At 42.1% G+C, this 26,920-nt stretch overlaps 1 protein-coding gene across 11 annotated transcripts in view; it reads right to left on the bottom strand.

The window, feature by feature from the left end:
* MTA1 (metastasis associated 1) overlaps window positions 1–26,920 on the bottom strand; it is a 59,659-nt gene that overhangs the window by 14,214 nt on the left and 18,525 nt on the right. For 10 of the 11 annotated variants that reach the window (XR_015951612.1, XM_088676087.1, XM_088676092.1 and 7 more), the window contains 11 exons: window positions 25,608–25,710; window positions 20,100–20,199; window positions 18,851–19,039; window positions 16,685–16,759; window positions 15,452–15,510; window positions 10,536–10,651; window positions 8,143–8,294; window positions 7,818–8,007; window positions 6,346–6,435; window positions 4,257–4,409; window positions 1,543–1,578 (listed from right to left, as the gene is read on the bottom strand). Coding sequence is in view for 10 of the 11 variants with exons in the window: in XM_088676087.1 (XP_088532213.1) it covers window positions 1,543–1,578; window positions 4,257–4,409; window positions 6,346–6,435; window positions 7,818–8,007; window positions 8,143–8,294; window positions 10,536–10,651; window positions 15,452–15,510; window positions 16,685–16,759; window positions 18,851–19,039; window positions 20,100–20,199; window positions 25,608–25,710 (1,263 nt within the window). In the remaining variant the exon portion in view is untranslated. The remainder of the gene's footprint in view (window positions 1–1,542; window positions 1,579–4,256; window positions 4,410–6,345; window positions 6,436–7,817; window positions 8,008–8,142; window positions 8,295–10,535; window positions 10,652–15,451; window positions 15,511–16,684; window positions 16,760–18,850; window positions 19,040–20,099; window positions 20,200–25,607; window positions 25,711–26,920) is intronic. The other variant, XM_088676091.1, reaches the window with a different exon arrangement.

Raw genomic sequence — 26,920 nt, 5'->3', positions numbered from 1 at the left:
TATATGAGACCATGTTCATCTCCATCCTCATTTAGTCAGTGAAAAAGAATCTAAGCACGCATGAGGTAATCATGATGAGTGTATTCTATTCCAACCTAAAGTGAGCAGCAATTCCTTTCCTAGTCAATGCATTTCTCGGCCTTATAGGGCTACTGCATCATTGGGTGGCAATTATGCCATATGCTCCTATTGGCAAAAACAATTATGCTTTGTACTGCTTGTTCTTGAGGGTTTACTACCACAACACACTCTTGATAGACAGACCTGAAGACTTATTCTGAGGTGTCATACCAAGATGAATCACCAAGGAATGACAGCTTAGTTGCTGATTAAAGCTGTTAAGAATGGAAGCTTAATTAATGCTTACTACTGTATACTTTTTGTACATTTTTTCTACACCTATATGCACATATTCCTGCCAGCTGAGGATGAATCTTCATGAATCAGGTGAGGTACACTGGAATCCATGGCAGTTGTGCTATTATACGTACATTTGCTAAGCTGTCCTGTGGCTATCCTCCTGCAAGACTCTTTATTTTGAAATGTACATCTCATCTTTTTGCTCAGAACAGTCACCCAAGGCAGAATTCCACCTATACAGGTTTTCTTCTGCACAAAATTCCAAGTTGCTATTCTTCACCTATAAAGTCTTAAATAATTTTGGCCTTGCACATCTCAGAAAATATCACTGCTGCCTGAAGCTACCACATCTCCCAAGAAACTACAAGCAGGCGGGATGAACGACCAGTCTTGTTTGCCAGATACAGCCCAAGGCCTCCTCACCCTGGCACCACAGTCAGGCTTTTAAAAACCTACCATTGAAGCTTAAGTGAGAAGCGGCACTGGGAAAGTTGCTACTGGGTAAGGAAGGGTTAAACTTTATCTTTGCATCTGCAACCCCCCTCTCCACCCTGCGCCACATTTAGGCTTTACATTTAGGCCCCACTGCTCCATATTTAAGGGGGGGTTTTTTGGGGGGGACTCCTATTGGCTTCAGTAGGAGGGTTTTAAAATCTGTAGTAGGAGCAAGGGCCCTGTATTAACTGTGCATGTCTGTGCATATGTTAAAATTGTATGTGCATGTACACATTTGGTTGTGTGTTAACAGCATGCAATAATGCCCATGTCTGGCCCTATCCACTTTGGATCCAGGTCAGGCCCCCAACAGCTTTCAACTGGGGCAATGTGGCCCTCGGTCCAAAGAACAGTTCCCCACCCCTGTGCAAAAGGTTGTGTACAGCGAAGGTTTGGGTGACTGCTCTCTAATTATGAAAAACCCTTCCTCCAGAGACCTTCCAAAACTCAAACTCAAGGGTTGCTAAATCAGGATATTTTTATCAGCTGCAGTTAAACTGATAATGGTGTGTTAATACCGCATGGGAAATTATGAAGGGGGGCAATGTGTTTAAAAATCACAACATGTACACACAATACGAAATGGGTGGTCACAAGCACAAAGAAGCAAACTTGAAAAGTCAGCGGATGAATCAAGAAAAAGTTACACTGTCCTAGCACAAGCCGAGCACGACTCTGCAATCTTACCCTTGCTTGGCATCAAAAGGCGCTTCTTCACGGGGCCTGGTAGAACACAGTGAACATAAAGATCAACAATCAGATCTGCATTAATTCACAAGCTTAACTTAAACAAATGACATGTTGTCTGTGCAGGTGTTTGCTTGCTTTGTCAAAAAAATCAACAGGGTAGCACATTTAGGATAGCCGAAGCTATGGTTGTGTGGTTGGGAGGGAAGCGTTCAACAACTTCCACATTCTTAGGTACAGTGGTACCTCTACTTACGAATTTAATGCGTTCCAAACACACATTTGTAAGTAGAAAAAAATTGTAAGTCGAATCCCATAGGAATGCATTGGGAGAAAAAATTCGTAAGTAGAAAAAATCCTATCTAAACCGCATCCAAGATGGCGGACCGAGCTCCATTCATAAGTAGAAACATTCGTAAGTAGAGGTACCACTGTATCTGGAAGTTTAATGCTGAGTGTTGCAGAGGAAGGCGACCAAGAAGATCAAGGGTCTGGGAACCATGCCTTATGAGGGACAGTTGAGGGAGTTGGGTATGTTTAGCCTGGAAGAGAGGATACTGGGAGGATTTAAAGGGCTGTCACATGGAACAATATTGTTTTCTCCTGCTCTGGAGGGTAGGATCCAAACCAGTGGCTTCAAGGTACAAGATAGGAAATTCCAACTAAACATCAGGAAGAACTTTCTGACAGTAAGAGCTGTCCGACAGTGGAATGGTCTCCCTTGGGAGGTTGTAGACACTCCTTCCTTGGAGGTTTTTAAGCAGAGGTTGAATGGCCATCTGTCAGGGATGCTTCAGTTGAGATTCTTACATTGCAGGGCGTTGGGACTAGATGACCCTCGGGGGTCCCTTCCAACTCTACAATTCCATGAAAAGAATTCAGTTGAATTTTGCTTCGCTATGCATAACAGCTGATTTAATTCTTTTAGCACCTTACATTGGATGGCTTATTTTTTCAACAAAGCTTTTAAGCAGAGTTTTTATCCTAGTCTGTATTGGACTTGAACTTGGTTTAATATAGGTTTTGGTTGCTAAATAGTTTTGGGAAGTTTTAGCAATCAATTTTATCAAGTGATTCGTCAATCTATCAATCAATCAATGTAACAAACTTACACATTAAAACTGCTTTTCATGGCATTTCCCGCCCCCCTGCTGCATGTCAGGGCAGAGTCCACTACAATATTTCTCTTAGAACTATTGCAGATTACTTTAAAGCATTCACAATGTTCAACACCCACAAAAAGTGTGCTGTGTATTACATACCTAAGTATGTGTGGCCCCCTTTTGGGTGTCTGGCCAAGCAGTTCTGGCCACACAAGCCTGTTTGGCTAGAGCAGGCATCCCCAAACTTCGGCCCTCCAGATGTTTTGGACTACAATTCCCATCTTCCCCAACCACTGGTCCTGTTAGCTAGGGATCATGGGAGTTGTAGGCCAAAACATCTGGAGGGCCGCAGTTTGGGGATGCCTGGGCTAGAGCATCCTCATGCATTTGCTCTGTAACACCTGCAAGCAGATCATGCTAAAAGCAGCCAGCCACCAGTAAATAAGGAGAGGCAAATTTACTTCAGTTTGTGTTCTTCTTCCTTCTTTTTCTTCTTCTTTGGCGATCACTCATAGCTGAGTAAGATTGTCTTCCATAAACACGGTTTAACAATGAGTCCGTAAGTGACTGTGGAGGCCAATTCTGGATCCACACATCCTTCCATAGTGGGGACATTGGTTTCTGGGTGGGAGTTGATCACGGTGCGGGTTTGCCAAGCGTGCCTTCCTCTTAGCACATTTCTCCCTTGCGTCCTGAGTTTGAGTGTCTTCAAAGCCCATGACACCTTTGGTAAAGGCTGTTCTCCAACTGGAGCGCTCGCAGCAAGTGGTTCACAATTGTCGATGTTTATACTACATTTTTTTAAAGATTTGCCTTGAGACAAGTCTTTAAACCTCTTCTGTTGACCACCAGCATTACGCTTTCCATTTTTCAGTTCGGAATAGAGTAGTTGCTTTGGAAGACGACCATCAGACATCCGCACAACATGACCAGTCCAACGAAGTTGATGTTGAAGAATCATCGCTTCAACACTGGTGATCTTTGCTTCTTCCGGCACACTGGTGTTAGTTTGCCTGTCTTCCCAAGTGATGTGGAAAAATTTTCGGAGACACCATTGGTGGAATCTTTCGAGGAGTTGGAGATGGCGTTTATAAGTTTGTGTGAAGGAGTCACTACTCCATGTTTTATGGGACATTGTTCTAGACATCAATTTCTTCCCACCTTCATATTTTGCTTAAGGCAAATTGTATATAGTTAAAAGGAACACATTTTATCCAGCATAGAAAAGGATTCTCAACCACTATCACCACAATGAAGTCTAAGTGTGCTGGGTGCTCTCTTTCTCCACACTACTAGCCTCATTTCTTCTCTGATGAATTAAACAATCCTAGGCTAGATTTTAAAGATCAGAAGCCATGATATTTATGGGTGGATAAAACACAGGAGTTGTCCTATAGCTATTTCTATATATTCAAAAAGAGGAAAGCTCTGAAGCACCATCTGGCAATAGCAATTGGGAAGAACACATTTTTCAAACAGAAAGTGTTAAACAGTTCTGACAAAAGCAATATTAGAAACACTGAAAATGAAAAGCTACCAAGACAACCAGTCCTGCAGACTTAAAAATTAACCTGCAAACACTGGCAACACGCAACACCAGAAAATACTTACCATCCATCCCATTTTGTTGTTCGTAGTTTCTTTTTCCCAAGATCGTTGGCGAGCCATTGTTAATCACTGGCGTAAACTTAGCACAAGGCACACTGTTGAGGGAGCCAGACAAACTCTTAGCAGGATCAGGTTTCAGAGAGCAGGGGTGAGATTCTGTATGGTGAGAACAGCATATTAGGAGCATATTACAAAGGACACTGGCAGACTCCTTTGTTTAAACCCAACTCTGACCCAGTCGTGAATAAAGCATTTTTTTTTAAAAAAAAGAACTATATATATATATATGCATGTGAGAAAGGCTGAAACCTGCCCTTCTCATTACCTCTGCGCCCAAGCACTTTTCTTCCAGCAAAGCTAATTTTTGGTACTGGAACTCAGCTGAGGAGGAAATTATCTGGGGTTGCAGATTATGAGAAGGTAAATTGCAGGCAGGCAGAGAATAACCCCATTTCCATTAAAATTCAGGAGGGCATCAGCCACATTTGTGCATTTGTTAGTTATCACATGTAGTTTGAACCTTAATTTAATGAATGAACTTGAAGGCAGAAAGAACTGAAAAGTGAGGCCAATTCACCCAAGGGGCTGGATAATGGCATTTCAGATAATGAAAGCACAGATATCTTCTGTGTAGGCCTTAACAACTGTTATATAAGAAGGCAAAAGTTTTATATCAAGTCGATACCAGCCACCCCCAACCAGGTGTACCCTCCAGATGTTATTCATTTCAGCCCTCATCACCACTGACCATTGGCAGTGCTGGCTGGACCTGCTGTGAGCTGGAGTACAAAATATCAAGAGGGCACCAAACTGGGGAAATTAAGGGTGGGGCAGTGGCCACAATTCTAAGACCTGCAAACTCCATGAAAGCATAGAGTAGAATGAAGATCAGAGCTCAAGGTTTCTGGAAAGCAGTGTCAAAGCAGGTGATAGACTTGTGGTCTTCCTGATGTTGTTGGGACCCTAATTTCCACCAACTATAGCCAATAATCAGGAATGGTGGGCCCACCAGGCCCTGGCCACAGATTAATGGTCTGCATTAGGCAAAGGAAGATATTTTTCTTCTACGGTTTGAGCAAAAATCGTAATACTAGAGGTACAGAGAAAGCTGCATCTTCTTGTTACCACACAGTGTCCTAACATCCCAAAGAATAGAACCAAACAAACTCATGGTAACAAAAATCTCCAGTCAATGATCCTAGGAAAAATATGATTTCCTGAGCAATCACTAACTTGTATTTAATAACAGAATGATAAGTCAAGAAAACACAAGCTCCTAAGTCATTTATGATCTTGAAATTCAATTTCTTTTGAATATAATTTTTTCTTTCAATTTTTATTTACATGCTGTCTGCTTACGATCAAAGGCTGACAAATACATCATTTCCCTTAAGTGCAAGCAGTGCTTTGCAAAGTTTGTTTTGCTTTATTTATTTAGGAAATGTATACATGCCGCATAGCCCTCCCAAGGTGGCTTACAAACATCAGAACATGTGATGCAGTTTTTGAGCTACATACAAAACAAGGGTGTGCGTTTTGGCAGGAATCAGACCCTACAGTAGAAGCAGCGCATAGACACTTAGGCTAAGAAATAGGCGTACTCATGTGCAGTTATTAAGGAGAGAAAGAAAGCTTTTTAAAACAAGGGTGTCCTTCCAAGATCCGTGTTTCTTTGCGTGTGCTTCTCTCTCTCATATTCTCACTTATATCCTTCTATTTGTATGATATTTATATCCTGACATTCTGTTCCATCCAGCATGAGCAAGAAAAAGCATCAAACCAGGGACCATGCAAACAAGGGCTGCTGGCTTAGCTACTGGGATCAATAGTGGTCAGGTGCAATCTGTATATTATGGGCATCCCATGACTTTCTCCCATACAAGCAAAATGTCATTTATTCCTATGGAGAAAATTAAAGTTAGGGCCAATGTTGTGGTGTGGGCAGAATCAGCTGGTGAAACAGAGTTGGTAGCACCAGAAGGGAGTCTGGGTTAACCCTCTTCTGCCTGTCAAATATGACACTTTTTGCTAGTGAATAATATTATACTTGAAGTCACCAAAATGCATGCATATGGGTCAGCAGTCTATTTACCTAGATACCGAAGTACTGCTTCTAAAGGTTTTCTGACAGCATGTTTTAATAGCAACAAATCTTCTGAAGCTTCTGGTAAACGAGATGCACCTGGAGACAATATTGGAACAAATAATACTTCATTTACATGCTAACAAAAAAAACTAACAAACAGCCTTTTTGACATCAAAGCCAGAGTTTTCTGAAGTAGTTCAATGTAAAGGAAATCTGCAAAAGGAATGCAGAAAAAAATAATATTTAATACAAATTAGGCCTGAATCACAATGTTGGGAGTATATTCCCAGCCCCTAATAAAAGTACTCTTGCCCCATAGCTGCCAAGTTTTCCCTTTTCTCGCGAGGAAGCCTATTCAGCATAATGGAAAATCCCTTAAAAAAAGGGATAACTTGGCAGCTATGTCTTGCCCAGCTTGGAATGTACTTTTACAGGCTTGGTGGGACAAAGTCAGGAGTTTTCTTCACCCACTCCCAGATCTTTCACTGCTGTACTACAGGGCTGCTAGCTCCAATTGTGAGCATTTTAGAGCTTTATCATGGATTGACAAGCTATTTTACTCTCTCCCCCATTTTTCTTCCTTCTGCTACCCCAGTTGCTCTCAACCACAGAGAGGTCAAGCAAGTCAGAGAGTTTGCCTGATTTCTTTAGATCCCATTTCCTTCAACTCATCTCAACTCAACTACCACCACATGCAATTAGGATATGGGGTAACTATGCCCCTGAAGGACCAGGTGCACAGCCTGGGAGTCATTCTGGACTCACAACTGTCCATGGAGGCGCAGGTCAATTCTGTGTCCAGGGCAGCTGTCTATCAGCTCTGTCTGGTACGCAGGCTGAGACCCTACCTGCCTGCAGACTGTCTCGCCAGAGTGGTGCATGCTCTAGTTATCTCCCGCTTGGACTACTGCAATGCGCTCTACGTGGGGCTACCTTTGAAGGTGACCCGGAAACTACAACTAATCCAGAATGCGGCAGCCAGACTGGAGACTGGGAGCGGCCGCCAAGACCACATAACACCGGTTTTGAAAGATCTACACTGGCTCCCAGTACGTTTCCGAGCACAGTTCAAAGTGTTGGTGCTGACCTTTAAAGCCCTAAATGGCCTCGGTCCAGTATACCTGAAGGAGCGTCTCCACCCCCATCGTTCTGCCTGGACACTGAGGTCCAGTACCGAGGGCCTTCTGGCGGTTCCCTCGTTGCAAGAAGCCAAGTTGCAGGGAACCAGGCAGAGGGCCTTCTCGGTGGTGGCGCCCGCCCTGTGGAACGCCCTCCCATCAGATGTCAAAGAGAAAAACAGCTACAATATTTTTAGAAGACATCTGAAGCCAGCCCTGTTTAGGGAGGCTTTTAATGTTTAATAGATTATTTTATTTCATTTTTCTGTTGGAAGCTGCCCAGAGTGGCTGGGGAAACCCAGCCAGATAGGCGGGGTATAAATAATAAATTATTATTATTATAGGATGAGAAAGACTCACATTCGGCCTTGATTGCTCCACTGTTGATAGGCATATGAGGGTGCCGTGCTGCGTGCCACGGACGCAAGATGTCCCTGCATAATCGTCTGGCGAGTCTGGTCAGCTTTGTAGTATGGAGATAGAAAGCTTGTCGCGTTTTCATGGCAAACCTGGGGCTCCCATTGTTCCTTAAGGATCCACCGTGAGGACTCTGGGAAAAGGAAAAATTGTGAGGAGGAACCTTGGTCCATTTTAGACCTTGGCTCATCTTTTTTTTTTTGGCCTAAGGAAACACAGTGGTGAACTGCGGGTTGATTTACTAACTGAATATGGTGACTGTGCCTACCAAATTGTTTCGATTTGGCCCTGGCCGTTCTCCATCTAGCCGTGTAGGCATTTTCAAGCCTCCATATTTCTTCCAGTATGTCCAGCAAGATGCACACAGACGACACTGCATGTTAGGGGGACCCCAAGAATACCACTGGTGAGATTGCGTCACTGGGAACAGCAAAAGCAGATATCAATTAGGACTCATTTGCATGCCGTATCTGTTGAGACTCTTTACCACTGCGAAAGATAAACAACCTAGCTTTCCAATATATGACAGCAGCTTACTTTTACAATATATGGCAATAAAGGCTTACTTTTGTGTTATAATAGGAAAAGTACTTTGCCATGTTCAGAAGCATACTAATAACTTAATTTTAATAGCACATTTAGAAAATGATATGTTTAAGCTTGTTCTGGAAATGGGGATCAGTTTCTGCAAGTGTTTTTGCTCTATCTGTGCCATTTGCATCTTTCCCGAGTTGACTAGCAATACCCCCCCCCCCCAATACCTACAGGGCAAACTGCTTTGGTCTTCAGAAGGCTCTTCCCACGGCTACATGGAAAGGTGGGCAGACTTTGTGGCACTACATTGTGCAGATGCAGCAGTCTAGCAAATACCAGTACATTTATGGTTCAATCTTCAACGAAAACTAGAAGAACCAGTCAAGACCAGTAACCACACAGCTTCATTATGTGAAACAAAGAACAATGTTTCCTGCAGTGCTTCCTTTCTTATAACAAAAACGGATTATTGACTTTCAAAACGAGAAGTGAGAAAGTGCAGCCTCCCTAGTACTGCCCTATTTTTAGCCTAATGCTCTGGAAAATTACCTTCTTCATACTACTCCCCTTGTGAGTTTACTCAGCGAACTGGTATATAAAGAGATTAGAAGCTATATCAAAGTACTACTGTGGTGAGATAAGTACAGAAGGTGAGCAACCATCCCATTAATAATTATCTGCAAGTTAATTGCACCAATTTTATAATTTGAGGGTCATGTTCACTGTGGAATCGTGGCACCACCGTCTGGAAGGTCTGTGCTGGGATAAATCAATATTCTTTCTAAAGGCGCATCTATCATCTCAGATAATTATCAATGAAGCAAATAATTCAGCAGTGACACAATGGGTGTGGTTTTGGCTGTGTGGTTTTGGACTAGCTGCTCTATGACAAGAGTGAGCACTTGAGAGCACTAGAGGTGGGATACTTTTCCTTTCTTTTTAAAAACCAACCCACGGTATAAAATAGGACGATGGGCTGGGAAATCTTTCCGTGTCTAGCCTGGGCAGTGGAGTAAGGAACCATGACCTGAGAATCTTATGTGCAGAGGTCAAGAGCCTGCTATAGCTCCTCGGCAAAAGGGAGTGAGAAAGGGAAGCAGAAGGATGCTTCAAGAAACAGAAGCAGGAGTGTTGTGCTTGTTTGTCAAGTTAAACATTGTTTGAACTGTCTCCCCCCCCCCAGACCCAATTTTGACCAAGCCCTACTGATTTACATTATGTATTTCCCTGTGGACACTTTGTGATCCACTCTAGGTTCTTGACATAGGCTAAGAAATACATATAAATGAAACTAAACAAGCCCTAGAAGTTAAGAAATTGTGCCAAAGTTTTGCTCCTAAGTAACACCTCCTTTTCATTCAGTATCTTCTCGTTATCAATAGCCTATTATTATGTGATAAGGGTTGCCAGTTCAAGTCCCAATGCCAGGTCTAGAAATCTCCATATACTCTCCTAAGAGGAATCTGCACCTGCCAGGCTTGCTTTGGGGATATCGATATGCTGGGATTCTAGCATCTTCAGCTTCCTCTTCCTTCTGGGATGTCTGAGTGCAGTCTTTCCCCTGGCTTCAGATGGCAATCCCCCTGACCTTAGTCTCCTCCATTACTGCACCAAATGATGCCAGGGGACACAGTGACAGGACCAGCCCCATATCAGACAACCACTTCCTGTCCTAGTGGTGCTTCTCTTAGCAACTTGGCACAGTCAACAAGCCAGGCTTCTCCAGGAAGCAGGACAAGAGGAGAGGTGGTGTTTGGCCCTCAGTCACAGATTCAAAAGACAGTCACACCTTGGATCCCAAACACCTTGGTATTTGGAGGTTTTGGCTCCTGAACGCCATAAACCTGGAAGTGAGTGTTCCGGTTTGCAAACTTTCTTTGGAACCCAAATGTCCAACGGGGCTTCTGCGGCTTCCTATTGCTCAGCAGGAGCTCCCTGCAGCCAATCAGAAGCTGCATTTTAGCTCCCAAACGTTTTGGAAGTCGAACGGATTTCTGGAATGGATTCCATTCGACTTCCAAGGTATGACTGTATTTGTCTACTCTAAAAAGAAAAGGGCACACAAGCCTGGACTTGCATCCCCCCACGGGCTTCTTTTTCACAGGGCTACATTCACAAATCACTTACTATAGCAGCTTTCGCAGGCTCGTCCTGTTCCCGTGTTCTGTGCCTGAACTCCTGTACCATTTACCACTCCTGGCTTGATATTATTTACATTGATCTGGTTGGGGTTTGGCTTGTTACTTAAAGAAACGAAAAACAGGAAATGGGTGGTTAGTTTATGGGAAGAAATGCCATCCGCACCACCAGGCGCCTTCACCTGCCCCAGCTGCAACAAAACATGTCTCTCCTGTTATCAGCCTGTATTGCCACAGCAGGTGCTGTAAGTCTCCAATGGGTTGACTTCACCCCTGAAGGCACACTCTTCCAATGTCTCCTAAGACAAACAGATGCCAACAACCAAGGGAACATGCAATGTTCTGATGATACTTCAGACATGGCAAATAAATATTGACTATCTCCCATTTCTAATACTTCTAACATAAAATATTTTCACTCACTTAGAGAAGAATGTAGTGTACCCAGTCCCCCTCCTCTTCTGCCAAATGAAACTGTCAACCCCCCAGTCAAATCCCTTAGTGCTAAATGGTTCAAGAACTACATAATTGAGAAGTAACAGGTGTCTAAAAGCTATACGCCCTCCCATCAGATGTCAAAGAAAAAAACAGCTACCAGATTTTTAGAAGACATCTGAAGGCAGCCCTGTTTAGGGAGGCTTTTAATGTTTAATAGATTATTTTATTTCATTTTTCTGTTGTAAGCCGCCCAGAGTGGCTGGGGAAACCCAGCCAGATGGGCAGGGTATTAATAAATTATTATTATTATTATACATGCAGTTTTAAACTTCCAGAAGTTCCACAGGCATTATTGAATTTTCATCTACATCTCAGCAAAACAATGTATCACATTTATTTATTTATTTATATCTAACTTTATTTGTTCTTCACAAAATGCAAATATCTTCCCTTCCAGGAGTTCTTCTATCAGTTGTACTTTGGAAATGATTCTATTGGCTTTCCATTATTTGTGCTTTTTGTTTGTTTGTTTGTTTGATGTTTCCTATAAGCTGGCTTGGAAAGATCTGTGTTCTGAAGAGTGGGATATAAATAAATGCAATAAAGAAATAAATAGTAAACATTGCACCAATGTTACATTATAGCATATTAAATACACGATCCATTTTTCAAAGAGGAATAGAAGATCAACAATTTACAGAAAAACCGACAGCTATCTTCATCCCTGAATTTGAGTTTTAGTTTTGAAGAAATAATAACAATAATAATGTCAGGGTTGGAGTCAGACGCAGGTCAGTACAAAAGACATACAGCTCTGCTGTCAGTGAAGGAAACGGCATAAAACTCGGCAACACTTCCCAGCAGGTCTTGCCTGTGTCTGTTCACCACTGGCCTCTGTTCTGCCCTCCTGAACATTCTGCGCGTTCTTGGATACCAAGGGGAAGGGGAGCTTATCACAGCAGGAGGGGGAAACTCCATAGATTCTTCTGCAGCCCCTTGACCCCCCTCCTCTGCTTCAGCCTCGGAGTCTGAACTGCTGCTCCCTGTCTCTTCCTGCCCACTAAACCCTGTTGCTCCTTCAACATCCAGCTCCGCCCTCCCAAGTTTCTCCCTCTGACCTCTCCTCAGTGTCCCACCACCAATTCCCTGAGCTCTGAGCCATCTTCAAAAAGGGAGGAAAGAACCACCAGGTAACTACGGATCAGTGAGCTTGACATGAATACCAGGAAAGGTCCTAGAACAGATAATTCAGCCTGTGAGCATTTAGGAAAGGATGCTGTGATTATAAGACTCAGCATGGGTTTCTCAAAAACAGAGTCATGCCAGATGAATCTCATTCCCTTTTGTGATGTCAGAAGCTTGGTGGAGCAGGGGAGTGCTGTGGACATAGCATATCTTGATTTCAGTAAGGCTTTTGACAAAGTCCCCCATGATATTCTTGCGAGGAAGCTGGCAAAATGTGGGTTGAACAAGGCAACTGTTAGGTGGATTTGTAGCTGGTTGACTGACTGCACTGAAAGAGTGCTTGTGTATGGTTCCTTGTCATCCTGGGGGAAAGTGACAAGTGGGGTGCCGCAGGGTTCTCTCCTGGCTCCGCTGTTGTTCAGAGTCTTTAAACACAACTTGGACGAGGGAACTGAGGGGATGCTCAAATCTGCAGAAGACAACAAACTAGGAGGGGTAGCTAATGCTGTCCAGCAATGGAATGGTCTCCCTTGGAAGGTTGTGGACTCTCCTGCATTGGAGGTTTTTAAGCCGAGTTTGGATGGCCATCTGTCATGGATGCTTTAGCCAAGATTCCTGCATTGCAAAGGGGGTGGGGTGGGGCTAGATGACCCTTGGGGTCCCTTCCAACTCTACAATTCTATGATTTTCTTATTCTACCCACAGTGCCCCCATCTTGTCAGAATTTAGCCACAGTACATTGGCCTCCAGCTCATTACTGAGTTCAGGCAACTGCACAACTATACCTGACTTACGAGGACAACAAGAAATACAGTTTGGTGTCATCAACATGTTAATGAAACCTCACTTCAAATCCTTTGATGATCATGGCCTTTTTTTAACAGCTATTAAAGTTGCTTGCTCTAACTCAACATGATAAAGCTAAAAATCACTTAAATCAGAATTCAGTTAGAATGCCTGCTAGAAGAATAAGTTTTTAGTAGGCTCTGGAAGTTGAACAGGGAATCATGACTTTGCTGTGAATTGTTTCTTTCTTAAGAGGGAGTGGGAGAAAAGGATCCCTTGCTGTCCCCCTCGTTTGATCCCGCTACCATTGGACTGAGGATGGGACTCTTGAGGGGGTGGGCAGATTACTTGATGGGCTCTGGGGTAGCTAACCCTCCTCTTGCTTGGGTACTCTGTATTGTGACGGGGGAGGCCTCTCATGATGCACAAGTGGAATAGGTGCTCCTGCCAGAATATGAAAGACAGGTCGTTGGTAACGTGGTCACAGGCAAATTGGTTACAGGGGTGACCGGGTTATGCACCTTTTGAGAATTCATCTACTCCTTCTGCACCTGTTATCTGTGAATTCCTTCCTCTGGTTTCTATAATGAATAACACATTTCCTAACGCTGTACATTTATTTTTAAAGGTTCCGTAATCGTCTGAATTTACAGCACAATCCTATGTATGTCTACCTGGAAATGAAGTCAACAGGCTTTAGTGGGACTTACTGTCACCGTATTTGTAGCCTTACAGTGCAGGTGATACTAAATTGTTCAGGACTATTAGAACAAAGAGAAGCTCCAAAGGACCTATCAAGATTGAGTAAAATGGGTAGCGCAATTTCATATAGGTCTTAGCTGGCGGTGATTGATCAGGAATGAGACCTTGGGGTGATTGTGGATAATGCGATAAAGATGACCATGACAGCTGTGAAAAAGGCAAATTCCATACCAGGGAGCATTGGGAAAGGAAGTGAAAGAGATGGGGGCTCAGCTGGTAAAGAATGAGACTCTTAATCTCAAGGTCGTGGGTTTGAGCCACACTTTGGGCAAAAAGATTCATGCACTGCATTGGGTTGGGCTAGATGATCCTCGTGGTCCCTCCCAACTCTACAGTTCCACGATTCTATGGAAAGAAAACTGCTCATATCATGATGCCATTATACAAATGTATGGTGTGACCGTGTTTGGGATTCTGTGTATGGTTCTGGTCACCTCACCTCAAAAGTGATATTGTAGACTTGGAATAGGTTCCAAAAAGGGCAATCAAAATAACCATGGTGACTCTCCTAGGAGCACTGGGACTTTTCAGTTTAGAGAAAAGGTGAGTAAGAAGTGACATGATTGGTGTTTATAAAAGTATGCGGGGCATGGAGAGAGTGGCTAGATCAAATACTTTCTCCCTCTCTTATCACACTAGAATTTGTGGGCATCCAATAAAGCTGAATGTTGGAAGAATCAGGACAGATTAAAGAAAGGACTTCTTTGTGCAGCACCGAGTTAAACTATGGAACTCTCTCTCCTTGGAGGCGGCGATGGCTTTAAAGGAGGATTAGACAAATTCATGGAGGACAGCACTGTGCTTTTTAAAAACAACCTTTGTGTGTTTGGAAACCATCATTCTAGAGCTACCCCATTCTTTTCTAATGTAGTCAATGTCTGAACCTATAACGGCCCGAATGTGCCAGAAGTTCCTGGATACCTTTTCCCCTTCCAAGTTATTTCCCTGCTCAGTTCTTCCTCTTTTCCCTTCCCAAAGGTCAAGAGCTTCTGGCTGATGTCTGCCTTTGCAGCCCTGCATGAGAGTAAGGGAGAGCGAGAGAAGAGCAATCCTTCCTTATGCTCTTTTTCTAATAGTAAAAAATTTGTGCTGCAGCACCTTAGAGACCAACTAAGTTTGTTCTGGGTATAAGCTTTTGTGTGCATGCACAACTGGACAATTTTCTTATTTTATTTCGACTACGTCAAACCAACATGGCTACCTACCTGAATCTCTAATAGTATGTTCACATTAGTGGTTTAAAATGTGAAGCCACTGTCGCAAACGCAGCCCCCCCCCCCCCGGGCTGTGCACATCAGGGAGGGGATGAAGACATCCTCACCGATGTACAGCAATGGATCAAAAATTTGTTTTCCTTTCTCTAACCAAAGCTTCATTTTCGATTTAGTACAGAACAAATACAATGCCCTATCTCACAAGAGATCATAGCCTGCATATGTACAATCCTAGGAGAATCAAAGCTGTTTTGGTTGAGGTTTTGAGACAAGTGTAGCTTTTTAGCAGCAACAAACATTTTGACATTTATGCTGCGGTCCTGTACACACATCCATGGAACTAAGACCCTTTGAACAAAATAAGACTTGCTTCAGAGTAGGCATGTATTGGATTGCGCTGTTGGAGAATGAAACATCTATTTTGTGGTTAAAAATTCACATACATACGTTTGCAGGACAAACAAGAATGGTTATAATATTTTCATTCCATCTGTAAATATATATAAAAACAGGCACTTACTAATTAGGAATATATACTTGCTTTAGCTTGCTTTCTGCTTCTGCAGCTTTCAACCTTTTCTGAATACAATACAATAAAATAAAATTAGAACATAAAAGCAATCCATATAAATTATAACTAAATCTGATACATTTTCCTGTTCTCAACAAATACCTCTCTAGGTATACAAAAAGTCAATTCACCTTGAGGAAACAAGGGCTGCACTTCATCCCTTTATGTTAGCATCATGGATTTATAAAGTAGTTTCTGAATATTACTGATCAGCAGGGCTGTAAATATTAATCAGTACATTAAAGAAATGAATTCATACAATAAGAAATTAAAGCAACAGATTTTAATCATGGCTAGAGCCCTACAAAGGAACTGAACCAATTATACATCACTTAGTTACGGCAATACAAGTAAGATCACAGAAGGTAGAAGTTACAAGAATGGAGATTCTGACTAAACATTAGGAAGAACTTTCTCACGGTAAGAGCCGTTTGACAGTGGAACAGGTCTCCCTTGGGAGGTTGTGGACTGTCCTTCCTTGGAGGCTTTTAAGCAGAGGTTGAATGGCCATCTGTCAGGGATGCTTCAGTTGAGATCCCTGCATTGCAGGGGGTTGGACTAGATGACTCTCGGGGTCCCTTCCAACTCTACAATTCTATGATGTCATCTTCACAACAACAATGTGATGTAGGTTAGGCTAAGAGATGGTGACTGGCCCAGCGAGTTTCACAGCTGAGTGGGGATTCGAACCCTGGTCTCCCAGGTCCAACACTCTAACCATTACACTACACTGTGCTTGGGGGTTCATGTGCAGATCAGGTATATATGCATGTTCCTAAAGACATGTGTAACCATAAGGCGTCAATTTATGTGATAAGACAGTGGGGAAATATCAAATTCCATTGCAAAGTTTCAATAATAAGAAAATAGGTAAGAAACAGCTAAATAAAAACATACTGAACACAATAGTTTTGTTAGTCTCAGTGGCAAATGACCCTCCTATGCTTTTTCCAGAAGAGATCTCTGAGTTGGAGAGATCCACCCAAAGCCAATCCAGACATCCCCCGCCTTAATGAGACATTTGCCAGTCATGTTCACCCACTCAAAAAGGAGTTACAAGTTTAAAATCATTCACCAAATGTCAGCAAAACTGAGTATATAGGATTAAAACGACTACTACAATAGATTGTAATTAGAAGTTATAAGCAGCTCTTTTGAGAAATGCAACTACATCGTTCTTACCTGTTGAACATATCGATCTGTTGTTTTCCACATGTAGTAGTACTCAATTATGCTGGTTAAGGACTTCCATGGAAGCTAAGAACACATATAAATAAAAACCAAAAAAAGACCATGAGGTGTCAAATCCTGGGAACAAAAGACTTTAACAGCAAAAAGTCAGAACTAGAAGTTCCCAAGCACATAGCTACCCAACTGCCACAAAGCAAGACGTTGCAGAAATGAGCTAACTCTTCTTTATCCAGCTTTGCGCCCCCCCCCTTCACCTTCCCCATGCTGCAATTAGGTTTAAAAAACACCAGTGAAAGTTGCTTTTATCAACCTAGTTGCTGTGCAAGGATGTACTGCAGAGCTGAACTGGGATTTTTTCAGTCCCAGTATGGAGGTCCTGTGGGCTGCATCTTGCACATCGTCGTATGATTTCCAACATGCCTCAGGTACAATGTTCCAGATGATGTTAGAAACAAGTACAGTGTCTAATCTGTTCCAGCCTCCTAAGACTAAACCTTTAAAGCCTTGATCACCATTGGCTTTTCACAATGCCTTTCCAGCTGGAGAAATGGTGCCAGAACTCAAAGAATCATAGAATCCTAAAATCTTAGAACTGGAAGGGACCCCAAGGTTCATCTAGTCTAGGCAGCCCCAAACTCGGCCCTCCGACTCCCATCATCCCTAGCAGGACCAGTGGTCAGGGATGATGGGAATTGTACTCCAAAAACAGCTGGAGGGCCAAGTTTGTCCATGCCTGATCTAGTCCAACTCCCTGCAATGCAGGGATCTCAACTGAAGCATCCATAACAGATACCCATCCAACCTCTGTTTAAAAACCTCCAAGGAAGGAGTGTCCACAACCTCTCAAGGGAGACCATTCCACTGTCGGACAGCTCTTACTGTCAGAAAGTTGTTTCTTATGTTTAGTTGGAATTTCCTATCTTGTACCTTGAAGCCACTGGTTTGGATCCTACCCTCCAGGGCAGGAGAAAACAATCTTGTTCCATCTTCCATGTGACAGCCCTTTAAATATTTGAAGACGGCTATCCTATCTCCTCCCAGTATCCTCTCTTCCAGGCTAAACATATCCAGCTCCTTCAACCGTTTCTCATAGGGCTTGGTTTCCAGACCTTTGATCATCTTGGTCGCCCTTCTCCGCACACCTTCCAGAAGATGGCGAGACAAACCTCTCCTTCATTGGAGGTTTCTAAACAAGAGGTTGGATGGCCATCTGTCATGGATGCTTTAGTTGAGATTCCTGCATTGCAGGGAGATTTTAAGATTCTATGAGTTAAATTGTGGTGCCCAGAATTGGACACAGTATTCCAGGTGTGGTCTGCCAAGGCAGAATAGAGTGATCCTTCCCTTGATGTGGACACTATATGCTTCTGTTGATGCAACCTAGAATGGCATTAGTTGTCTTTGCTGCTGCATCACACTGTTGACTCATGTTAAGCTTGTGGTCCCTATATCCTTTTCACATGTACTACTGGTGAGACAGGAGTCTTCCGTCTTATATTTGTACAGCTGATTCTTCCTTCCTAAGTGCAGAAACTTACACTTGCCCCTAGTGAAACTCATTTTGTTAGTTTGGGCCTAGTTCTCCAATCTGTTAAGGTCATTTTGAATTATGATTTTGTCTTCTGTGACATTAGCTACCCTAACCCAGTTTGGTGTCATCTGCAAATTGGATGAGCAGCCCCTCAGTTCCTTCCGTCAAGTCATTTATAAAGACGTTGAACAACAATGGAGCCAGGACAGAACCCTGCAGCACCCTACTTCTAACTTTTTTCCAGGATGAGGATGAACCATTAGTGAGTACTCTTTGGGGTAAGTCAGTCAACCAGCTACAAATCCACCTAACGGACACATTGTCAAGCTCACATTTTACCAACTTCTTTGCAAGACTATCATGGGGGACGTTGTCAAAAGCCTTACTTAAATCAAGTTGCTATGTCCACAGCATTCGCCTTATCCCCCCAAGCTTGTAACTCCTAACTCAGCATCCCTAAACTATAGCAGCAATTTGGAAATGGCATGGGACACATGGGGAAGAGAATGTGCCACTGCACAAATGGAAGATGTTCTGCTTAAACACTTTTTTAGTTGAATACTGCCCTAATTTCTTTAACTGCAGTCCACAAATTTCTAGATGTGCAATGCCATTTGCCTACTTACAAAATCTTGCTGAATATCAGTAAAATCCTTTCCATATTTTTCAAGGGCTTCTTCAAAGAGATTTGCCTCAGAAGCAGACCATTCCTCCATCTCATCCCTGCACAAGACAGGCCCACCCTGGGGCACAAGGGCAGAAATTGCCTTGGAAATGTCATAGATGTTTTTGTGCAACGTATCCATGGCATGGAACTACATAAAACAAACCAAATACAAATGTAAAAAGGACAGTTTCCAATACATAAGAAAATGCAACACATTTCAAAATAAAAAGTTATGGATGAAACTAGGGGACTGATACAAATCAGGGGACTGTTTGATGTTTTATTATGTTTTTATATATGCTGTAAGCCACCCAGAGTAGCTGGGAAAACCCAGACAGGTGGGCAGGGTATATTATTATTATTATTATTATTATTATTATTATTATTATTATTATTATTATTATTATCCTCTAATACTGGCATGTGGAATATTTTTGGCTCCACAGGCCAAATCTTTACCAGGCCAAATTTGACAGATGGGTGGGGAAATCACCCAATGTCACAATGACATCTGGTCAGGACTCCAAAGTCACTGCTAAAACAAATCCCCCCCCCTCCCCAATGTTTTAACGTGGGCAAGGTACTGCTTAAACTAAGGAAGAAACCGTCATTGGAGTGTGGTTCAATGGTTTGCACTGAACTGCCCAACTGGACAGGATTTAACCACCTGGTGAACACCTGATCAAGTAGGGGTTAAATTCTCTTGTACTGGTACAGGAAACCCCTTCTCAATTAATAAACTCCACGTCCGAGTCATAAAAATCATTTAAATAAGCATTGTAAATGATCGCGAACTTAAAAGTTACTATGTACATCCTAGATCTTTGTGTTATAGATTCACAGCTCCAAATGGCTCCTAACTGAACTCTCTCTTAAGCACACAAACTATACCAATGTAAAATTGGTTTTCTGTATTTTAATGTTTTGTTGAAAGCCGCCCAGAGTGGCTAGGGGAACTTGGCCAGATGGGCGGGGTATAAATAATAAATTATTATTATTATTATTATTACTATTATTACTATTACTATTATTATTATTATTATTAAATGCTTCAGGACTCTTCCTGTGTTTTCAGCTTTGAAAGCTTGAGGTCACCATGTCTCCCACACTGTCCGCAATCTGACACATTACTCTCTTTGTGCCATTATGCTATCGAGGTATTACTTTTAACTGAAAATCCAACATTGGGATTTATTTTGAATTCTTACCAGTGTGATATCCCTAGATGCTGCTGCAGCACTCATGTGTAAGCTTGGCTGCCGAACAGAACTGCTGCAGTCTAGAGCGCGAGCAAATGTACCCACAGAGCTAAAAAAAATGAAGAGAAGGTTGACTTTCCATGCAAGAAAACACACACAAAGCGAAGAGAGTAACAAGTTTACAGCAAGCACTTTTAAAAACAATTTGGCATATATATTTATTTATAAGAGGGGAAAAAGGTGTTTGCATTTTTGCTACATTTTCATTGACATCAATGATAATACACATTTTCCCCACACATAGTTGCGACCGTTGCCCACTCCCCCTCTCAATTTTGACATTGCAGAAAACTGTCTACCTTTATCTGGAAAAAAGTAGTGTGTGTACCGGAATCTAAGACAGATGTCACAAATGCCATGTTTCAGCTCACTCCCTCATCAGGTTAGGAAGTTATTTAGACGACAAAGTCAACATTGTATGAACCAAGAAGACCAATCGTGTCCATCATCACAGCTATACTGGGTTCACAGATGGCTGCTGCAAATGTTTTTATTATTATTCATTTTTGCATACCCCAAAAGGATGGAAATTTGCTACATCAACTTTATTCTATTTGAGAATCCCTCAGAAGGAAAACATTTAAATGCAGGTTGTCAATACGAAACTTGCCCTCACCGCTCTTAAGCAAACGTCATGTGTCATGTAGCATCACACTGAGTCCAGTAAACCATGGGAGCTACGACTCAGAATCTACAACATGCATAATGGTGTCAGTGAAGTACGCTCACCGTCAACCACCAGCCTCAGCATACCTGCTGGAATTGTACTAACGAAAACGAGGAATTTGTTTAACAAAGGACAGCTGCTGAAATCAACACTTCCTATAAATGTATTTCCCATAAACTTTCACAGTGTTTTGATCCTACAGTGCAACATTCCAAAAGCCAATGGTTTTGCTACAATTATTTTACACACATTTAGAGATCACTGAGCAATTCATACAAGATACAAGTGAAGAAAGCACAAGCATACCAAGCAAATAAAATACCTCCAGTAGCTCACTATAGATGCAGTTGAAAGTGTCGTTTGAATACGAGTCATTTGTATCATTCAGCGTGATACCAGTTGACAGAGAAGAATGAGATCTAATAGCTGCTGAGGCACATTATCATCCTTAACAAGGCAGGAGGAACAAGTATAAGTTGTATGTTTTTATTTACATGTGGAGATTGTGTAAGAAGACAGTTTTCTTAACATAATAATATAACATGAGCTAAAGGTGCTATTTTGCACTGAAAGTGTGTACAGTCTGAACAATGTACTTGAAAGATGAAGATGGTAAACATCCCTTGAAAAGCAAAAGCTTCTGACTTGCTACACAGCAACCACTGTTTAAGCACCAAATAAATACAGTTCTTCTGCTACTAATCTTCCAAAATGTGAGAAATAGGAAAGTTGTGCAAGCAGAACACCACCACTTGGGTAGTCATACCCAAGTGATTGCTGGTTTTGATATATCGATTAGACAAGAATCTGTTGAGCAGCCCAATTTGTTTTGGGTAGCTACAAAAGCCCTATTTTGACATATTAGTTGTAAATAACAATCAGCATAATATTGTAGACTTGATGGCTGTGACAGCGGTTGAGATAGCTCTCAATTCTATGCCCTTTTCAAACACCAGACCAGAGATCTTGCATTGCCGCTTCCTTACCAATTTCTGCTGGGGGAGAGACAGAGGTATGTTGATCATATTTAGAGATTTTATTCCTTTTTTGGTGCCACACTTCCTTACAGGCTTTTGACACTCTTCTAGAATTTTCATCCAGTATATTGAATACATTCTAATACTTCCTCTTCCTTTGTGATATACTTGGTCCATTGAAATAGTAAGTTAATGTCTTTCTCCTCCCTCTGCTTCACTCTAGGTAGGGAAGTCTCATTCTCTTTGCCAGCTCATTCACCTGTTTTAACGTGGAATTATCTAATAGCTCTGGTTGCATCCTACCAGTAGCTGGTGCGTTTTCAGCCAAAGCCATCTCCATGGCCAGATTAATGACACATTATCCCCAATTAGTCTCTTGTGCTGCACCCCTGTAGTCAATATAGACAAGACTGGAGGCTGGAGATTGAGGTGTACGTTCATTGCCAGCTACTTCATCCCTCGGGGGAAGAAGTTTGTGGTTTTCTTCTGTCTTCTTTGTCCAACATGTGGAACATTTTCAGATACAAGTGGTGCTCCCTGTTTCTTGTACCCTTGTATAGTAAGACCTGTGACTCCAGGTTATACACACACACGGCTTCTCTGACTGCTTGGCTCACAGCCTCAGGCTCTTCCGCTCTGTCCTTCAGTGTCCTCTTACTTCAGGGTGGGGGGAGAAGGTGGACCCTTACCTATTTTATTCAACATCTAGATGCTTAGCTCATCCTCAGGGTAAGCCAGAAAAGTTATTGAGTTGATGAATATCCGTGTGCTATATTGGTTTTCAGAACTTAAAACTCCAAAAGATTCAAAATACTCTGCACGACTATGGACTACCAGCCAGAAACTTGTATCTTGCAATTAGTGGAGATTAATTTTAATTAATTAATTAATTTCCATTATTTATATGCCACTCTCGACAGCTCCCAACAAAATAAAACCCTTTTGTGTTAATGAAAAAGAAGATACGGCAAATATGCTCAATACCCAGCCGTTAGTACTGCTGAGTCAATTGCAACATTTAAAAAAATAATAATAATAAAATCAAATGAGCTCAAAACAAACACTCTCACAGTCATCCAGCTGGAAGCCCGCTTGGGCAGTCATTGTCTGATATGAGGCAACTTCCTCAGACAACAGCAGCACCATAATGACTAATCCGGCATTGTACAGGCAACGACCATTTTGCGCATGTTCAAAGCATGTGCAACCGTGCACACGCGCATCGCCGCGAACCCAGAAGTGGCAGGAAAAGGGGGCAGGACCAGAATGGGGTGGGCTTGTAAGTGCTCTGCCACTGCACGCAATGACCTGGAACGCAACCCCCACACAAACTGGGTGTTGCCTGTATTGTATGGTTGGCATTAAGGATTGGTCAGGTCCTTACTCCAAACTTCTCTTCTTTTCAGAAGATATTACACCGATATTTTGAAAGTAATATTGCACCACTATGCATGGCATATTTTGATAACTTCATTGTCTGGCTGCTCAGTCCAAGCAAAGAATGAGATTCTGATGCTATCGAACAATGAATCAATGCAACAAAGCTGTTGCATTTAGAAATGATGACTGCAAAGCAAGAAGGAATGCGGCTAAAGAACACTTGCTGCATCTCCCATTGATTTTCATACTACTTCCAAGTGAAGTCAATATACTCTGTGCTTTATCAGGGATGAATAACTAGCATGAGAATCGGAATGCCAGAAATGTGCCAAATTCAGCAACTGTCCAGTGTTAAATGATTGCCTATGTGCACATTTCTAGCAGGCATATTTATGTTTTGATGTAGGTTCGTAGATTACAAGTCGTTACCTCCTCTGCTTTGCTGGACTCCATGCTGCCAGCAGCTCCACCGAAACATTTGCTTAAGTGTGAGTCTTTTATCAGCTCCATCTGAGGTTCTCATGTCAAAGTAATCTGAAAACAGAACACAACTGATGTAGCAATTTTGCACATCTTTTGGTTATGTAATAATGAAGAATTGTGTAACGTGACCATAAATTCTTTGAATCCAGTATGACTATCACCTTAGTTCATGCAACGTTGGTTTCTAACCCAGATGGCGGACTGAAATATTGACCAAAATTTGAACTCAAAACAGTCATCTTGTCTTCCAATATGATGGCTATACACACTACTTGCCAGAGTGGCAAAATGACGTCTCTGACATTCACTGCTTGTGGCAATGAGCTCTGTACAGGATGTACACCTTGACCTTTTTGTTTACCACTACCAGAGGAAAAAGGAGGAGCTCTGCTTATTTATCTCATGTAACCTCATATCCACATTCTCCCCCAAGTTGATGAAATTCATTTTCATGATCTTGAAACCTGAAGAAAATCACAGTTTAAGAAATGAGAATATACAAAATCAGTGCCTAAGACTATATGTGGAATAAGGCACCTATCACATGCTTAAACCTTACTAGAGGTGGCGCTGTACGTTAAACCACAGAGCCTAGGGCTTGCTGATCAGGTCGGCGGTTCGAATCCCCGCAACGGGGTGAGCTCCCGTTGCTCGGTCCCAGCTCCTGCCAACCTAGCAGTTCGAAAGCACGTCAAAGTGCAAGTAGATAAATAGGTACCGCTCCAAGCGGGAAGGTAAACGGCGTTTCCGTGTGCTACTCTGGTTCGCCAGAAGCGGCTTTGTCATGTGGCCACATGACCTGGAAGCTGTACACCGGCTCCCTCGGCCAATAACGCGAGATGAGCGCCACAACCCCAGAGTCGGTCACGACTGGACCTAATGGTCAGGGGTCCCTTTACCTTTTAGAGGGCCTATGCCTAGAGCATGTTGAATTGCCATCAGGGAATCCCAAAAGGTACTAGCAACTGATGAATATACTTTTCTGTCCAAGTACCATTTGCTACCATTTGTTTGTTTTCCTCCAAGGAGCTCTGTGATGCTCATGATGCCCATGCTCTTCAATGCACATATTGATCTCATGGCATACAAGGACAATGCTCTGTGAAGCCAATGACACAACTCAACAACAAGGGACAGGAGAGCTGCATCAGATGAAGTCTAATGTCCTCAAGACAGTTCTCCGAACATCTTGCTTTACATCTATATGCTACTTCCTTGTCTCAGGCCTAACTGCAACTCCCATCTCCTTTCCTTCTAATTATTTCATATGCCACACACCCGAAAACTATGGCTAACTGAATGTTCACACTTGCATGACGGATACAGAAAAACCACTACCAGTCTTTCAAATCAATGGAATCAGGAAAAGTCAGAGCAAATATTTGCTATTGCGAGGATTTCCATTCACAAATGGTTTTAGAACAGCAGCAAGCTGAGGAATGAAAATTTGCCTCCTTCAGTCAAGTATCATTTGCAATGTTTGCAAATATAATATAACATAGCATTATATCTATATTAATTCCTCCATGTGGCAAGTATAACCACCCAATCTGATACATACAAGTGCTACAAGCCATACATTTAAAACTCAGTAACAACTTCCAAAAAGCTTGCAATGAAGACATTAATGTTGACTATATCATTAACGATCAAGACGTGGCCTTAGTATGCAGACAGCCCTTGTGCAAACTTACTGAACATTTGGGGAAACAGTGGAAGAGATCAGTAACAAATTATCTGCTTTACTAGCAAATCAAATCATTGCTAATGAACGACTTAATCCCAAAACAATGGTATATAAACGTTAAGATTATAATTACCATAATGATGCAACGGCAAACAAAACTTTTTGTTTGACAAACAGCAAGGATTTGTTTAGGGGAACAGTATAATCAAAAAGTGGGGGAGGGGGACCAGATTAAGACGCAAATTGTCATTTTTTCTCCTTACCGTGCTACTACAAGAAACTGATCTATCTGTTTGTCTATTAGTGGATTAAATGCTTCCCAAACTTTTGTTTCAAGTTTTGATTGGTCTCTGCCATCATCTTCACCTAAACAAATTCAAATAAAAAAGGGTTTTTCTAAGCCATCTGGCAAAACAAACAGCATACTGACGAGGAGCTTGCCTTCCACAAATCTTGGAAACTACAGAAAACGTTTAACATTCAATGGCGAAAAATGCTACTGCTGTCTCTTTTGTAGTATTGCCAAGAACAGTTTACCTCCCGCAGAATAACATGAGTGAAAAGTACACATCCAACCATACGCCAGCCCCATTTCCCCAAAGAATCCGCTTAATTCACACATACACAAAAGCTTTGGAAATAAAAAAACATTAGGTATCTCCCGCTCAAAGGGAACAAAGAATAGCAGTTCCCCCACACACAAAAAAAAGCTGACCACACCTGCTGATCTCTTAAATGGGATTCCACTCCCTGACAAGGAGAATGACAACAAAGGCAAGCATGCTGTTTGTTGGAGCAATGAACTTTGCAGAACAGTAAAGTGGTCTGAGAGGGAGAATGCAGGACAGCAGGAGTGTTACTGATTTGTCTCTCTCCTCCTCTCTTGTGCAGCAGAGATGAATTTAAGACTATGATTCATCACGTCCTCCCCTCATTCACAAAAAAACTGCTGGCTAATAACACAAGAGGGGAGAAGTCAAAAGAACCCTCCTGACAGGAAGGCTGAGTAAGCGAACTCTCTTTGCTAGCTCCATTCCCCGTGAGCCCCGGGTGCTAGGTGCCACCAGAGAAAAGTCTCATGCTGGTAAAAAGTGCCAGGAAAAAGAAAAGGGGGAAAAACCCACAAGAAAAACACTGCAGATTTACAGGAAACAGAAGCTAAAGAAAGGACACCATTCTTTAACCTAACAATGATGCCATTATTATTATTATTATTATTATTATTATTATTATTATTTAGATCAAGAAGACAGATAAATGACATACACAGAAGATGATATAAAGCAAGGCAGAGGAAGGTAAAGACAAAACAAAAACTGTTTCAAAGAGTGAACAAATGCTAAGTTCTGCCTAGAACATAGGACCCAACCGACCTGACTATAGAGGTATAGAGGCAGGGAAGATCTGGAGGGTGGGATGGCTCCTCCGCCTGGAAAAGCAGGCAAAACACTTGAAGGGGACTGCATATCCTGTCTAATGGGAGGTACCATCCTATTAACTGAATGGCCTCCAGTCCAAAAGTTTTTTTAAAAAAAAACTGTTCCATATCATTTATTCTGAATTTTTCAGATTTAAG

The sequence above is a fragment of the Zootoca vivipara genome, chromosome 8 (genome assembly GCF_965207765.1).
Source record: "Zootoca vivipara chromosome 8, rZooViv2.hap1.1, whole genome shotgun sequence".
Classification (NCBI taxonomy): Eukaryota; Metazoa; Chordata; class Lepidosauria; order Squamata; family Lacertidae; genus Zootoca; species Zootoca vivipara.
Note: the sequence above shows the minus strand (reverse complement) of the source record. Positions and strands in the feature narration are given on the sequence as shown.